Consider the following 17,924-nt stretch of genomic DNA (forward strand, 5'->3'; position numbering starts at 1 on the left):
ACTGTAGATCCCTGGATTTCAACAAAATTACAAATAAAAGAAATAATTTTGCTTTTATCATTAGATTTAATATAAAATAGAAAACTAACAACCTAATAAAGGTCCTAATCTAAACCTTCACCTGGGACTGCACAAAGTAAATGGCAAAATATATTATCTTTGTTTCAGATTTTATAAAATATTAGGGACCCAGATGTTATTAACCCAACACGGATACGATAAAACCACCACCATTGACTTCATCTTCTTCATCTGTAATATGCCCATTTTCCTTCTTCATCTCTTATCTCACGAAAAGGTCATTTTTTCTCCTACAACTCACCTGAAAAGTGCTTAATATACCCAACCCATTTGATCACCTGAATCATTTCATTAGCCCCATCTAATTCTTCTGATACGTGATTTCAATTCTCAAACACAACAAACACAATAAGGAAGAAAACATGGGATTTGATGAAGAAGCAGGCTCATCTTCATACACACTGCCAGTGCCACCTTACCCAAGAGAAGACACCCCACTTCTAACCAAATCGAAGACTCTCTCTACACGATCCAAGACCTTTGCTAATGTCTTCATAGCCATAGTTGGTGCGGGGGTATTAGGCCTGCCTTACACCTTTAAGAAAACTGGATGGATCATGGGCTCACTTATGCTCTTCTCTGTTGCAGCCTTGACTTACTACTGCATGATGCTTTTGGTTCACACTCGTCGCAAGCTTGAAACCATTCATGGCTTCTCAAAAATCAATTCTTTTGGCGATCTTGGCTTTACCGTTTGTGGTTCAGTTGGTCGTGTAGCTGTCGATGCTATGATAGTCCTTGCGCAAGCGGGTTTCTGTGTTAGTTATCTAATCTTCATTGCCAATACTTTAACTCATATGATTAATAATAGCACTACTTCACAAACTATTCTTGGCTTTTTGTCGCCTAAGGCTCTGTATATTTGGGGGTGTTTCCCTTTCCAACTAGGGTTAAATTCAATTCCAACTTTGACTCATTTGGCCCCTTTGAGTATTTTTGCTGATATTGTTGATCTTGGAGCTATGGGAATAGTGATGGTTGAAGATGTCATGATTTCCATGAAACAAAGGCCTGCTTTAAAGGCTTTTGGTGACTTTTCTGTCTTCAGTTATGGGATTGGTGTTGCTGTTTATGCCTTTGAAGGGGTTGGCATGATATTGCCGTTGGAATCTGAGACTAGAAACAAACAGAGATTTGGTCGAATATTGGGATGGTGTATGGCTTTCATTTCTCTATTGTATGGTTCATTCGGTGCATTGGGTTACTTTGCTTTTGGTGAAGAAACCAAAGATATAATCACTACCAATTTTGGGGCTGGATTGGTGAGCACTTTGGTGAATGTGGGTCTGTGTGTGAATCTGTTTTTGACTTTTCCATTGATGATGAATCCTGTTTATGAGGTCGTGGAGAGAAGATTCTGTGATTACAGGTACTGCTTGTGGCTTAGGTGGGCAGTTGTTTTGGGTGTGAGTTTGGTGGCTCTGTTGGTGCCTAATTTTGCAGATTTTTTGTCCCTGGTGGGCAGCAGCGTGTGCTGCATACTGGGTTTTGTGTTGCCTGCTCTGTTCCATTTGATCGTCTTCAAGCAAGAGCTGGGCTGGAATGGGATTGTTATGGATGCTGCTCTTCTGGTTTTTGGGGTGGTTATTGGAATCTCAGGAACCTGGTCTTCGCTTATGGAGATTGTAGCGCCCAAAGCGTGAGAGATGTTTATGTTTTAGAAAAATCAAAATATTTGTTAATATTCATTTGAATTCGGTACTGAGTTATTATTGTTTGATGTGCGGTTTGAAAATTATTATCAGTTCAGAATGAAAAACAAGTAAAAGCAAGCAAATTAGTGAAAGTCAAAATATATTATTATATTTGCAACGCGTATGGGCGTTTTTATTTGTAGATGTTTGTAAGTTTGGTGCGTACGCTCTATGTATGTTAATTATTTTGATTTTTGAAGGACTTGGTCAGATTCTTGTGCTTCTATTCTTCAACAACACAGTACAAAGAAAGGATTGAATTAATAGATTCTCCTTTCTTAGTTTCGCCTCAGTTGTATTGTAACTCTCACACGCCATACTTCATTTGAACCCAAGCTAAGTCATTCGGCTCTTCCCACTTCCGATACTTCATTTGATCCCGAGCTATTTTATTCGGCTCGTCCCAGTTCCGATAACTTCGCTTGTACATAATGTGACGTACTTTCGCCGCGTTCATCTTCTTTAGCTTCCAAGCCCCAGGGCAGGCTTGGCTTTTGGTACTTTTTCGAATGCCTAAAATCTTTTGCTTGAAGAAAACAATACGGACTGCAACGGCATCGATGAACTACCGATCAATTTCATGAGCAACCGGCAAGCAAAGATTGAATGAGCCAATTTCATTCAATTCGAGGGCTTACACACAATTGTATCTCCCAACACGTGTTCAAATAACCTACTTCCGTCAGAAGTGTATTGAGTTTAAAAGGCAAATTACAAAGCATGAAGCTCAAAGTCGAGGAACAAAATGCAAACAGAAATAATGATTTAGCATCTCGTATTTAAAAAACAAAGATTACATATATATCCAGTCTACCCTGATTTCAAAAATTACAAAAGAATACAGCATAAAAGTAAATCAATCTTCAAAACAGCTGAAAAGAAAAACGAATTGACAAAATTAACCATATGGCACAACCACTCATTGTCACAATATATACTCATGGACAGAACCAAGCCGCCAAACCTAGAATCAACAAATCTTACCAAGAGGCTTCAAATTATGAAGAAAGTGAATAACAACAGTTCCATCACATTTTACCTAAACTAAAAGGCATTCCAATTATCAGAACTTCTCTTTTGAGTATTACTCTCTACGGATGTCTTAAATGGCCCAGTTGATCCAAATGGATCTGTATCGTCAAATGCCAGCACCCCAGAACCATTCCTTGGAGTATCTACTGATGTCTTGGAGTTGGATGGCCCAGTTGTCCCAAACGGATCAGTGTCGTCAAATGACTCAAATGCGGGGAACCCATGACCATGATCAAAGTCTTTAGTGCTACGCATGGAATCAAATCTTGCAAGGGAATTCTGCGATTGGAAGAATCCACTATCGCGTGCATTAAAGGAATTGTCACGTGCATTAAAGGAATCAAACCTTGATGAAAGCCCATAATTTGGATCAGAATCTCTGGTGCTGTGAACAGAATCAAACCTAGAAAGGGAATGGCTTGGGGATTGGAAGAGTCCACCGTCATGCATATTAAATGAATCAAACCTAGACAAGTTGTCAAATGCATGATCCTCTGACCCTCCACTAAACCTTCGTGGGGAGTTCCCAAAGTTGTAGGCAGGGGTACTTGGAACAGAATCAGCAAATATAAATGGACTCTTTCCCTTGTCAAATGAGTAGTCATCTGGCCCAGCACTAAACCTCCGAGGGGAGTTTGTAATACTGTAGGCTGGGGTGCTTGGAACAGAATCTGCAAAAATAGATGAGCTCTTTCCCGGAAATAAGTTATTACTGTGGAAGAGCTCTGTTTTTATTGGCTTTATATTGAAGTCATCAAGACCGAACATAGAGCTGTCAAGATGTTGGTCGTGAGCAGCTTCCTGCATTGAAGAATAAAAAATATATTTAGCCTCTACTTATATTTTATAAATATATATCATTTTCAGTAAATCTTTTTCTATGAAACAAGTTCACTGAAATGCTTTCACAAATTTCACAAGAAGCCTGATAGCAACCATCAAACCCCGTCTCAAAATTCAGTTTTCAAAATGACATCTAAATTGGCTAGACATCAACCATCAATCCCCATCACAAAATTCAGTTTCCAAAAATAACATATAAATTGGCAAGTTGGAAACAATAAAAGTTTCAACACCCAGAAAAAAGGTTGACAATGCTAAGTTTGAAGCAAGTGAATCTCAGCAATCTTACTCATGATTAAATAAGGAAAAGAAAGCAAACTGAACTAGGAAGCTGCATAGAAGATAGAGTAAGGTAACCCTACATGCCATCAACATCAACCATCAATACCCGTCACAAGATTCAGTTTCCAAAAATAACATCTAAATTGGCAAATTGGAAACAATAAAGGTTTCAACACCCAGAAAAAGGTTGACAATACTAGGTTTGAAGCAAGCAAATCTCAGCAATCTTACTCATGATTAAATAAGGAAAGGAAAGCAAACTGAACCAGTTAAGCTGTATAGATAGAATAACCTAACACTAAATGCCCTCAAAAAAAGGAAAAAAAGTTCCATCACCTTCTGTTTAGTCAGTGTGAAACCACTCCCCACCCAGAGAGAGAGAAAAAAAAAAAAAGGAAAAAGGGCAAATGGATAAAATCAATTTCAGTTCCTGTTTCAATTTAAGCCACCATGAAATACTTGCATGCTAAATAGGATTGCTGTTGAAACTTAAATAAAAGGGAAAGACAAATGATCCCGACAACACAATGAAAACTGGAGACCACTGCTTTTGTTACCACTCTCCAGCCAAGCACTGTAATTAATTGGCAATGTAGAATAATAATTCTTCACAAACCTTAGAATTATCAGTGTCAAAGCCCCAAACTGATTCTGCATCATAATGAGTGTCAAATGTTCCCCAGCTAGGTTCATCAAACCCTTTGTTTCCAGAAAATACAGATTCAGGACCAACCTCATCACTGAACAAATAATCACCAAAAATCAGTCTAAAGAAAAGTTGAAAAAGAAAAGAAATTAACTTCCACAGCCAAGGCATGTCTGTACAATAATTTCAGTCTGCAGATCAGCCTCAAAAGAATGAAAAAGAACATATATTTAAAAGAACAAACACACACAAACCTTTGTGTTTCTTTAGCTTGGGGTGAACCATCAGCACCAATGTCTTTCATGATTTGGAAATCTTGGACTTCTTTAGATTGGTTCTCTGTTGCACCACTTCCAGCTGAACTGTTTGGTCGACCTCTTGCCAAGCCATCTTCATTTTGTTCATGAGCTGGTTCATTCTCAGAAATCTCTTCACCTTTACTTGCATCCTTCTCTTTACTAGCACCCTTTTCTTCTGTTGCATCTTTCCCTTCACTTGCATCCTTCTCTGATTTACTATCAATATTTGACGATGAAGCAGTTGCATCATGTTTATTGGAAGACGTTTCATTTTTAACTGACGAAGATTTTGGTTTTGGAGGAGCTACGACATTTTGCACTTCTAGGGTGAGTTCCTTGACAAACGTGAATCCTGGAAAATGATAAAGTTGATGACTTATCAGAAACATAACCCGGTTTATGACTTAACACAGAATAAAAGAAAATCTAATTGTATAACCATCAAATCGGTTTCACAGAAAAGTTTCTGAGACGCAATCAAATCAATCCCACAGACAATTGTTTGACAAACCTTCATCCTCGAGCTTGTCCCAATCTTCATCCCAATCAGCAGTTCCTTCTTGAATTCCTGGCTGCCAGCCTTAAGAAGACCATCAAGAAAAGTCAAGAGAAGTTGAAACACAATTTCTACCACACAATAATATCTTTTATTCGGCCTAAAAAATCCATTTTCGAGTACCAATCATTGCTATGAATCTTAGAAAAATTTTAATAAGTTGTTCTTATTTTATATCTTCTACTCACTTTGTAGATAACCACAATTTAAGACCTGTACAATACAATGATTGCAAAATAGATAATGTGATTATAAGTTTTGCTTACTAATCAACTTCGTTCAAATTAGTAAAAGAAAAAAAATAAATAAATAAACACTGTAAAATTTACAGAGAAGAGATTGAATTGAAATCAACGAATACCTGAATCCATTTTACAAGACTAGTCCTTTCTACAGACTAATGTGGTCAGTTTATTTATTTAACTACTAAAATGGCCATACTATGATTAATAATAGAACTCACTAAATTAAGTAAATCAGCTAATTAACTCACAAGTGAACACGAATTATGTAGGCCAAATAGCTAATATGAAATTAGACATACCAAAGGGAAGCTCAACCAGCAAAGTAGGCTTGGCACGCAATCCATATTGTTTGCAGCGATCGTTCAAAATTTTCACCAGTTCCTCGAGCTCGTTTTGGATATGGTCTGCATGTTGCTGTAGAAGCAAACAAAATCTTTACTTAAATGTAGGTTTTCAGATAATCTCCACCCATTCAATTGTGTTACCAACATACCTGAAGAGTTCCATCACCACTCTCTCCTTCCATTTTGAGAATTGCCTGATATAACTCCATTTTTTTCTCCTGCAAGTGACCCAACATAGCACATTTACTCATTTAGGCCGGATGGAGAAAAATCAGATAAGTTCATACAACAAATTTTCATTGGCCATCACTCAATCAAAAGTACCTGAATATCACGAAATGTAGCCTCTTCAAGAGTTAATTTGGAGGCTACATCTCCAGACTGTTTGTATTTCTCTTCATACTTCTTCGCCAGCAACTCAACCTGAAACAAAAATTCCTCCCACTGGTCAAAGAAGTAGCAAAGTGATTTAAAAGAACACATGAAATCTACATAATAGAAAAAGATACCTCGCGTTTATCACCAGACACCCTTTCTGTAATCTCATTAAGTCGATTGTCACATCTGCTTTTGTATAAAATCTGACACCAGATGACAGAATAAAGAATAAAGGAAATATAAGTTTATGATAACTTCCAATCTACGCTAAAAATAATAATGATAAATATTTTCTAAGTAAACCATCCTCAACAGCTATTTACGAAGCTTAAAAGTTGTATAATGCATTATAATTCAACTATGATTCATCAGCTCCCTCAATTAAAGGTAAAATGTTATCATCCTTAGTATTGTTATATGTTCACTCTAAAGGACGAATTGAAGCACCCCGAGATACTGTAGACATCAAAAGCCTGTCTTAGAAAACTATGTCATAAACTGATTAGCCAATGAGTGAAACACTTACAACTTCCACTTTCTTGGTTTTTTTTTCCCCCAACAATATCACTTTTAACATCATGACAGTCGAGGCTTTGAGTTTCTGGCCCCAGAATATTGGACTTCGATATGTCCTTAGGCACTATTTGAGCTAAATTTATTAACACCAAATAAGACAAAGTTTCCTTCCCAGCCCTAGAAAATAATCCTAACTCCTCCACGCATCACATGCAAGGCTATGACAGTTAAACCAAACTGTATTGAGAAAGTAAAGTTGATATTTAACATGGATTACAATCTTAATGGAATGCAGATCATTTTAAATTGCTGAAATCTTAACGGGCCAGTATGAGCATAAATGCAAGTAATTGGTGTCCTGGTCAATGATATATGGGTTCAAATCAAATAGACAATTTTCAAATATCAAATGATGAAAATAGAAAATTTATAAGTACACTCACAAGTTCCTGCATTTTGGTGCTGCAGAACTGTATCTTCTCCCTGGAGGTCAGTATCTCCTTTTCCAATTCTTCAACCTTAAAATCAGAATTCCAGAAACAAATCAGATGTGAATTCTCCACCCAAAAAAAAAAAAAAAGTCATGTTGCTTCCAGTCAAAATACAGCAACAAGCAGAAACACAAGTTAATGCAGTTCAAACTTTTCCATATCTCAATAACAACTGGACAAGCTCACTTAAACAGAAAAGGTTAGAGAACAGGTAAGTAAAACCAAGATATTCTAAAGAACAACTGATAATGACGTCCAGACTATTGATTTTAATCCTCGTAAAAAGAATAAATTAAACTGGAGAAGAAATTATACTGGTAAACAACAATGATTGATGGTCCACGTATACCTTGTCATTTCCAATAGTATAGGTTAAATTGAACAAATCAGCTCATGTAAAATGATCTAAATCTTGACACATTGCTCAAATTTTTTGGGAGATTTCTTTTGGTGGTAAGGGAAATGGCAGTTCTTAGTCAAGATTAAAAATTAAGAAAATGGCAACGATCTACATTATAAAAATAAAATAACATGATTATGAGTGGTGATGCATGTTTCAAAGGTGACAAGATAAGAGCACAGGAAATGCCTTTTTATCCGCTTCAGTTGCCTCTTTGAGCTTTGCATTTAAAGACTCTTGTTCCTCTTTGCTAAGCTGATCCATGAGATGCTTTTCCAGCTCTGGAACTTTGGACTTTTGCGGAGTGGTTTGCACGGATCTATCAGCCTGAGGAACAGGAAAAGGCCTCGGTGGCTTACCCGTAGGAGGTCTAGAAGCATGAGGTTGTTGCACACCTGATCAATAATTTACTTTTCTTAACTGATGAATAGATCAATAAAAGGGGGAGGGTGTAACAAATGATGCTGAAAGATTATGCCACCATAAGATCATCCTTACCAGCAACAGGGCCCCATGTTCCACTAACATGTGGAGCTTGAGGTTGACTTGTAGTGGAAAACAGAGCTTCATCAGGCATGATAGTGCTTGGAAGCATTGTAGGAAGAGGGCGCCCTTCTCTATAACGTTCCATCAGATAGAGGGCAGTACAGAACTCCTTCAAAGACAGCATACCATCATTATCTTGGTCAGACAAATCCCACACCTGCTTTAAGACCTCTGAAACACCAAGAATAACAATATAAATGAACATCATGTGATAAGCAGTTACCATTTAATTTAATGAGCTGCTACATTATTCAGAAATGATATCAAAAAGATAAACGCGAGCACTTGATATGGTACCAAATATTCAATTTAAGCTTTAAACATTAAAAAGATTTTAACAAATGACTCCAAAGATACAAACCAACTAAAGGCGCAAATATTGAAGTTCAATTTGCTCAAGCAACCCACTTTTTCACCAAATGTATGATGGAATTTATTAGGCCTTTTCTTACTTTGGAAGCTTTGCAAAATGGCCTAAAAGAATATCCCTTCAAATCTTATCTTTACAATCACAATATAGGAGCACACCCAAAATTAGCTCACTATTAATGCATCTATAAGTTTGACAATAAATGAGCTTATGTCGATCCAACAGATTTAAACCAGTAAGGGGGAAAAGTTAAGATAATCTCGTGGACTACCTCGTGGGAGCCTCCAACTCAAGAAAAGGTTGTAAGCTTGTTCACCAGTGATTTTTCCGTCTCTATCTATGTCTACTTGGACAAACACTTTACTATACTTTTGAACTTCAGAATGAGTCATCTTTGGCCATGGAACATGGGACTGAGAGGAAGTTGAATTAAGAGCTCCAATAGGAAACCCAGTTGAAGCAGCAGCAGGGGTACTTTTAACTGCAAACTGCTGATTCTGTTTCCCTGCTGATTGACCTTGCTGATACTGACCATCTACGGGTGGCTGAGAAAATGCATGCTGTACTGGTTCAACTGGTCCAGCCTTCAGTGAAGGTTTGGGTGCAGGAGATGCTGGAACACTCGCTGTTGAGGTAGGTACACTACCCGATATAGCTACATCTTGCTTTGGTTGAACTGGAGATGCAGAAAATACATCTCCAAAAAGTGAGTCAGAGGAAAACCCATTTCCTGATACGACCAATGATTTGGAATCTGGAGCTTGGGGCTTTGGCGCAGTGGCTGGTGTCTGTGCAGAGGTTCCCGGTGGTCTAGGTTGAACAGAGGGGGCCACACTTGAAGCTGGCAGGCCAAATCTATCCAGCGTGGAGGAAGCACTAATCCCTCTGTCAGAAACTTGTGAAGTGGTTCCCGTTAAAGGACTGCCTGCCCTTCCACCAGAGGTTATTGGTGGTCTAGGTTGAACAGAGGGAGCCAAACTTGAAGCTGGCAGACCAAATCCCTCCTGAGGTAAGGAAGGACTACTCCCTCTGTTAGGTAGTTGTGTGGTGCTGCCTGCTAAAGGACTAACTGTACTTCCACCAAGCCAATCAGTTGACACGTTTGAAGTTGGAGGACGAGGAGCTGTCATGATACCTCCACTAGGCATACTTTGACCTGAAAGAACTTGTTGGGGATGCAGTGTAGTACCAGGAAGTACAGCCTGGGGTGTCCTGACAAAGTGATTTGACTGAGACGGGGGAGACTGCTGGTTTGTACTCGCATTCCCAAGGCCTTGTGGTCCCCTGACACTAACATTTTGAGGTGATGGAGCACTGCTCACCTGTAAAGCAGGTGCTCCCACCCTAGAATGAGGACTAGGCATAGCCGCAAGGTTTATTTGGGGTGCTGGAATTCTGGCCGAAGCAGGACCATATAATGCTGCCTTCACTATATCAGGGGTCAATTCTCGCTTACTTTGTGCCACGGTAACAAGTTTAAGAGAATTAAAAAACTCAGCTCGATTAAGAAACCCGGCCTTTCTTTGATCAGCATGTGACCATACCTGCATTCAACAAAAGCCACATGTAGACCACCAACTGAGTGACAAACAATTAAGTTGCCAAGATAAGGCACCTCACAAAAGCAAAAAACTAAGTACAGCCCCAAAGTTAGAAGAAACTCCAAGTAACTAAATCCCTATACACACACACACATGCATTTTTTTATCTTATGCAAGTGCTTCCTATTCTGTTACAGTGTGACAGCATCAAAAAACTCTAAGATAAACGTTAGCCACCAAACATCTAGAAGCAGATTGTCAACCCCAATCAACTTAACTACAAAGGATTATGCATCGACATAAAGTTGCTGTGGCAATTGCTACAACAGAAACAACATAGTTTTCCACTTGATTCAATACACTGACAAACTACTAACAACAAATTCCTACACACTTCCTTAAAATACTTACGACCATTATCTTTACTCACACATAAACTCTTCTGACTGATAAAAGCAACTACAACTATTAATATCTTCAAAATCATCAGATACCAAATTTTCGGTCAAGTTAAAATCTTTTATCCTCATTCTTTACATCAAATTCAAAATTCACCAAAGATCTTCCTATCAAGTTCAACATTCTTATTATTATACCAACCTAAATTTAACTTGAAATGTAAATAACAAAATTTATGACCAGCGCGGGCCCTAATTATGCCAAAAACTGAATCTGACTCATAATCCGTAACAAGTTTAGCGAATAGATAGCTCAGGGAATACAAGATGATTTAAATTCAAAAACGCCGTCGGACTGGATTGGCGTATGGATAACAACGAATACCTGAGCGAGGACTTGTTTAGGCAAATTGGAGCCTTGAAAGAAGGCGACGGCTTCAGCTCCACTGATCTGACCGTCACCGTCCAAATCGGCTCTTCTAAAATATGCTTCGAATAGATCACTGTTGGCCGCAGTTTGCCCCGCCATTTTCAATCGATCGCGAGAAGAATACCTCGCCGGATCGCGATTAGATAACTAAATAAATCAATATTTGACAGTGTGGTCCAAAAATAAATTTTTTTTAAAAAATAAAATAAAAATAACTGAACGGGGGCCCGAAAATGTCCCTTCGATAGAAAGAGTTGGCTGGATCTCATTAGCTAAGTGGATCAAATGAGTATTTCAGGAAGAGTACGGTGCTGTCTGTCCGGAACGACACCGTTTGAATTTCAGCGACGAGACGCATCGTTTTACGAACACGCCGTCATTCTTTTTTTTTTTTTTTTTTTTCACGTGAACTATTTCTAGAGCACGAGAGATTTTTAATATAATATGGCATGTGGAGAAGTCTATGTTACAGATTCTGTAACATACATCCCCCCACTCCATGCACTCCACGTGTCCCTGCATGTGGAAACAAAGCAAGCAAATGGCACCCTTGGGGGCTGGCTAACCTGGTCTGTATGTTACAGAATCTGTACCGTAGCCAGCTCCTATGGCATGTTTATGTAGTTTTAACTTTTTATAAAGTGGTTTATAATAAATTAAATAAAATATATATGAGATAGGCATACAAACTATTTCTAGAGCACCTCCGGATCTCTAATATAATAAGGCATTTCAAATTTTATTACGTAATATTATTTTAAATGATAAGATATGTGATGTGTTATTTATAAAATGATTTATAATTTTGCACATGTTTTAAGTAAATTAAAATTAATAATATTATCTATGATGAAATTTGAGATGCAGTTTTAAATGGCTATTTCATCTATATTTTATTTAATCTATCATTTTGCTCTTAATATGGTAGTTTATTTTTTTATGGCATTTTATTTGTTTTTATGGCATTTTATTTGGAAGCGAATCACATAAAAGAATCTTTTTTTATTTATTTATTTCAATGCACGTTTTTAATTCATTCCATCAAAATATAAATGTGTAATCATAATTTTATGAGTACCATGTAACAATATTATATATAATCAAATGATTAAAAATTAAATATTATTTGTAATCGTTTTTCTGTTTTAATGAATTTCTCTTCAAAAGAAAATTAAATACAATTTATTGAATGAAAGAAAATATGTGAATTTCAATTTGCGAAATTCTTAGAATCAATCGTGTATTTATAGAAGAAGAAGAAAAATGATGGGTTTAAAAAAAAGGAAAAAGAAAAAGTATGTACGATTCCAATTGAAATTTACAATTAAAGTATATTATAGAAGTTCATAATTAAAACTCCAACACAAAAGCAACGAAATAAAATCTCAAAGTCTATTAAAAGACCTAAACCCTCTATTCGTCTATTGAAATGATAAAGAAATTAGACACCGATAGACTCGAAAAAATAAAGGTGAAATAAGATAAAATTTCCTTGTTTTACATAATGATGAAAATGGACTGGCTATCCAAATTTTGCACATTGTATTCGTCTCAATTGTAGCATCAACATGTAAAATCCACAAAAAATGTCCAAATAGTGATAAAAAAAAAAAAGTTGAAAATGGTATTGTGAAAAATAAGCAAAGTAATAGATACTAATGACTAATCCAGTCACGATTATCATGTCATTTATAATTTTTGATCATTTTCATCCCCTTCAAGAAAATAAAATTGATCACTAGTTTCACTCTTTCAATTCTTATGTTGAACCATCTCTCTTTTTCTATGCAGGATAATGGTATTAATATAATGTTGTTATTTATTTTTTTTAAAATTTATAATTTAAAAAAAAAAATTGTTAGACGTATGTCTAAATCTCAAAATCGTAAAAGTTAAAACAGTGGCATTGGAAATTATCAAACTTGCCCAATGAATCATTGGAAATTAACAATGCAACAAAATTAAAGATGTAATGTACCCCAAAACCAATCGTTTGGATATTTATTTTTGGCTTAATAATAAAGAACGTACATATACCTCTCAAACATATTTCTTCTTTATTTTAATGTTATAATACAAATATATTGATAGTAAAACAATAATAAATGCACGAGAAAGAAAAGCGTTGTCTGCTTAAGATTATCAAATGATATTCTTAAAAAAGAAAAAAATGTGCCTTGTTACTATAGAAATTCAAAATTATTAATCTGAGCTACGTAAAGGTTCATAAGATGATCTCCTTTCATTTATGAAACCTGCAATAAATTTTTATACCAATGTGAGAAAAATGCAAAATGATATACAACACAATGACAGATATACCCTCTACGACGCCAGCGAGCGATCAAATGAAAAATAAAATCACAAAAGCAGAAGCTGTTGGGAGAATTTGATCACAACACTCCACCTAATGCTAATAGTAGTAATAATAATAATAATAATAATAATCATCATCATCATCATCAGGGGCAAAACAATAATAAACGCGCAAGAAAGAGAAGAGAGAAAGAAAAAGCTTTAAAAAGAGCAAAGTTAAATTAGGAAAAAAGTGGGGAGGGTCTCTCTCTTGTGTTCGTATTGAATTTAATTCAACCCACAGGGCTCGCAAAAAAGCAGGAAAATAAAAAAAAAAAGTATCAAATTTATCAGAATAACATTTTGGAAACCAAACTTTCCAAATACGCTCCATCAATCAATTGCAGCTGCAATCAAATCAGGCGGTGGTTATACGATGTCGTGTTCGTCGTCGTCGGGCTCTGAGGATGACGATGAGGGAATCGACTCCTACCGTAAAGGCGGTTATCATGCCGTTAGAGTCGGCGATCTGTTTAACGGTGGCCGGTACATAGCTCAGAGGAAGCTTGGGTGGGGCCAGTTTTCCATCGTCTGGCTTGCTTACGACACTCGAACTTCTGTAAGCGTTTCTGTTTCTTTATTCATTCACTTGGATTCAACCTTGCTTTTTCGTCAACTAGCGTGGAGGTCATTCGGGCCTGTCACAAATTTTGATTTTCATCGATTTTGATCTATTTCATGGACTCGGCGTATTCCTAGTTTAGTTTTGTTGAGCTTTTACATGCCAGACCAAAGATCATAATTTTTTTTCCTTTTATTTATTTTTCAAAATAAAATTAAAAAATAAAATAATTTTTCGTACCTAGTTTTAGATAACTTTATTTATTTATTTAAATCATACTCTCTTTGTTTCTCAAACGAAGTTTCTTGTTCTTGTTTCTATATTTGACCGAGACACTTTCCCTTTCTCCTTTTGGTGGACGATGGGATCAACGCCAGATTGCTATGTTTAATGAAACTTTTACAAATGTCAATAGGGACAAATGATCATCTCGGCCTTTTCCTTGCCTGGTGTTTTGTTGGTTTCTGTGTCTGTTTTATTCACCTGTTTTCTTAAGTTAAATGATAAGTACATGTTTTAAATTTCATTCTTATATTTACCATTGGCTTACTGTCTCTTCTCTATTTAACTGAATGTGAAGCAGTAGTTCGTATATAGTAATAAAACAACAGTAATAAGCAATGCATTTGCATCAACCCAGGCCCACAGCATCCAAAAGATGTTGTAGCCGTTTATGGAAATGATTCACAGGTGATCTGAATGGTGTTTACTAAAAATTGGGGTTAACCATGTAGCTGTTGCCAATCTTGACACACACTGGAGTGTGGATTATCAATATTAAATGCTTTTCTGACTGTTCTCTCTTCGTCTATATATTGCTAATTACAAGTTCATCACCGATGGATTTGGTGAGATTATTTGAATTAGCTGCGAATGTGTTTCACTTATTTTTTTTACCATCGGTTCACGTTATGAGACATTGGCATGGAAATCAATTTTATGCTCTACTTAACCAGTGTACAAGGTTATTGGTGTCAGAGAAAAACATGTGAGATAGGAGATAGGAGTCTTTATCAGGTTTTGAAATTGGTTTCCTGTGCATTGCATGTATACTTTTTGTGATAATAGGATTTGTCCCCTGCGATTGCTAAAAGAAGTCTCCTATTGAATACATCACGTATGTATGCATTCCTCTTCGTTTCTCCTAAAGTGAAGTAAAAGATTTTTTTAGAGATTTTAGTCCTTGTATCCTTATTTTGTTTCTCTGTTTGCCTGTCCAGAGTTATGTTGCTCTTAAGATTCAGAAAAGTGCAGCACAGTTTGCTCAAGCGGCTCTTCATGAGATTGAAGTCCTTTCCGCTGTTGCTGATGGTGACCCCTCAAATGAGAAGTGTGTTATAAGACTGATTGACCACTTTAAGCATGCAGGTCCAAATGGGCAGCATCTTTGCATGGTCCTTGAATTTCTTGGTGATAGCTTACTCCGGCTGATCAAATATAGTCGCTACAAAGGACTTGAGTTGAATAAAGTTAGGGAAATCTGCAAATACATTTTGACAGGTCTGGATTACTTACATAGAGAACTTGGTATTATACACACGGACCTAAAACCCGAAAATATTCTTCTTGTTTCTACCATTGATCCTTCCAAGGATCCCATTAGGTCTGGGCTTACTCCGATTCTGGAAAGGCCTGAGGGGAGCATCAATGGTGGATCTACATCTACCATGACTATTGTGGAGAAGAAGTTGAAAAGGAGGGCAAAGCGAGCAGTTGCCAATATTTCTATAAGGAGAGCTTCAATGGGAGGGATAGAACTTCCAAAGCCTGAAAGATGTCTGGATGGGATTGACATGAGGTGCAAGGTTGTAGACTTTGGAAATGCATGCAGGGCTAATAAGCAGTTTGCAGAAGAAATTCAAACAAGGCAGTACAGAGCTCCTGAAGTCATACTCAGGGCCGGATATTCCTTCTCTGTTGATATGTGGTCATTTGCTTGCACAGCTTTTGAGCTTGCTACTGGTGACATGTTGTTTGCACCTAAGAGTGGACAAGGCTTTTGCGAAGATGAGGTAGGATGGTTTTGCATATTTATCTGCTTTTTTGTTGATCCACTGCAGCATGACATCCGTGACGTCATTAATAGTTGTATGTAATAAGAAAATGGAAATGCACTTATGCCCTGTGCTGACTTCCTTAAGTTGCAATCCCATTTTTTTTCATGATTTGTGTCAGATGATAGTGGAAAAAGGGAAACAGTAAGGAACATAGGCAATTAATGTGGACTCACATTAATGATAATCAACATTGGTTGCTTCAAATTAAATGGTAAAGATATCACCAGTTATTGGTATACCAATCTTTTCTGCACTAGCCTCGTAAATTTGCAAACGTTGTACCTGTTTACCTCCTGTTTTACATTGTTCCAGCCAAGAATGAGGAATAGAAAAACAGAAACTGTTTATATTTGAGATCGAGGGTGACGCTAATGAACTGTTCATTGGATTGATTTCAGGATCACCTTGCTCTCATGATGGAACTCATAGGAAAGATGCCTAGAAAGGTAAGCACATTATTCCCGTTATGCCTGCGATTACCAAGTTTTAAATACATTGATAACCCTCTGTCTCTAATGTTTGTATGAGCAGATTGCTATTGGGGGAGCACAATCAAAAGATTATTTTGATAGGCATGGCGATCTCAAGAGGATACGGAGACTGAAGTTCTGGTCACTTGATCGATTGCTTGTTGACAAGTACAGGTTCTCTGAGACTGATGCTCGTGAGTTTGCAGAGTTTCTTGTTCCCCTTCTCGATTTTACTCCAGAGAAGCGTCCAACTGCTCAGCAGTGTCTGCAACACCCATGGCTTAGTCTCAGGAATTCTACACGAGATGAAACCAAAAATAAATCTAATGTGGAAAAGGTGGATGTTGGAATGAGCAAACTTGAGATCAAGGTGGGAAAGTGAGGGTGGGGGATCACAGGTGCTGGCCGGCGCACGGCGTCACATTCAAGTCCCACCCTGCACTTGTGTGAGTGTTGATTGTGATTGTTATTTTTTGGTTTGTTACGTTAATAATAAGATTTTTATTTTTTGGTTTACGATTTGACTAAAATGTAAAATAGTAACGATCATTCCAAGGAAATGACAAGAAAGAGATAAATTTAATCGCAATGACGAACATTAGCTGTTGTTCGTGCTTTGTGCATGGAAATATTGAATAAACGATCATTCATCATTTTGTTGACTATTGATTTTGGGATTGGCAGTTGCACCATATAAGTGAAATGCTAAAGGAATCAGATTCTATGTAGATGGATGCATAGATAAATCAGCAGTCAATAGAAAAAATAATCCATCTGTGACTGTGAGTCTGTTATCTTGTTCTTGTACATACATACTACTGACTAGCGGATAAGGTAGATGGAGGAGAAGACGCCACTGCTGCAGGTATATTAAATTATTAATAAGTGTATGCAAATGCAACCATCCGTTGTTAATTGTGAATTTCTTATCTGTGCCCGCTTTCATTTACCATTTACTATTTAATATTTATCTATGCATCATATTCGTGCGTGCGAGAGAGTATTGTCGATTCCGTTGTGTACTAAATAGATGTCAATGGTGGGGCCGGCTTCAGCCTGCAACATGCAATGTGCAACGCAGCAACTCCTTATTATCTATCTTCTATGGAATTCATTCAATCCAAGTTGCTTAAAGGTGGTGGCCTCACTCTTTACTTGCGTGCCACACTCACTTTTCATTTTCAATGAGTATGGGTGGTTCTTTTAAGTTCTAACTAAATAGTCAGCTATAAGCTATTTACTTTAATTTCCCTTCTCAAAGGAACAAAAAAAGCACTATATATATATATATATATATTCAGATCTTTGGCTCATTTTTGTCACTAAAACTTTGATGGGTTTTTCCAGTTAAGATTACGATACCATTATTTTCTTCAAATGCAGTTACT

General features: G+C 37.0%; 3 protein-coding genes across 3 annotated transcripts; 2 read left to right on the plus strand and 1 right to left on the minus strand.

The window, feature by feature from the left end:
• The first annotated feature begins 238 nt into the window (after positions 1-238).
• LOC102609803 (amino acid transporter AVT3B) lies at positions 239-1,974 on the plus strand. Its single transcript, XM_006467030.4, has one exon. It carries the CDS (start codon positions 444-446, stop codon positions 1,722-1,724), a length of 1,281 nt encoding a protein of 426 aa, XP_006467093.1. The 5' UTR covers positions 239-443; the 3' UTR covers positions 1,725-1,974.
• Positions 1,975-2,521: 547 nt separating this feature from the next.
• On the minus strand, positions 2,522-11,484 carry LOC102609522 (actin cytoskeleton-regulatory complex protein PAN1). Its single transcript, XM_006467029.4, has 13 exons — positions 11,048-11,484; positions 8,995-10,267; positions 8,306-8,524; positions 7,997-8,202; positions 7,360-7,434; positions 6,532-6,603; positions 6,347-6,445; positions 6,172-6,240; positions 5,978-6,092; positions 5,389-5,457; positions 4,833-5,229; positions 4,549-4,672; positions 2,522-3,608 (listed from the first exon to the last, which is right to left on the minus strand). Exons 1-13 carry the CDS (start codon positions 11,189-11,191, stop codon positions 2,820-2,822), a joined length of 3,651 nt encoding a protein of 1,216 aa, XP_006467092.1. The 5' UTR covers positions 11,192-11,484; the 3' UTR covers positions 2,522-2,819.
• A 2,077-nt stretch (positions 11,485-13,561) lies between these two features.
• On the plus strand, positions 13,562-17,189 carry LOC102609240 (uncharacterized). Its single transcript, XM_006467028.4, has 4 exons — positions 13,562-14,006; positions 15,230-16,021; positions 16,465-16,512; positions 16,598-17,189. The coding sequence occupies exons 1-4, from the start codon at positions 13,824-13,826 to the stop codon at positions 16,916-16,918; spliced, it is 1,344 nt and encodes a 447-aa protein (XP_006467091.1). The 5' UTR covers positions 13,562-13,823; the 3' UTR covers positions 16,919-17,189.
• Positions 17,190-17,924: the final 735 nt, after the last annotated feature.

The sequence above is a fragment of the Citrus sinensis genome, chromosome 7, assembly GCF_022201045.2.
Source record: "Citrus sinensis cultivar Valencia sweet orange chromosome 7, DVS_A1.0, whole genome shotgun sequence".
NCBI lineage: Eukaryota > Viridiplantae > Streptophyta > Magnoliopsida > Sapindales > Rutaceae > Citrus > Citrus sinensis.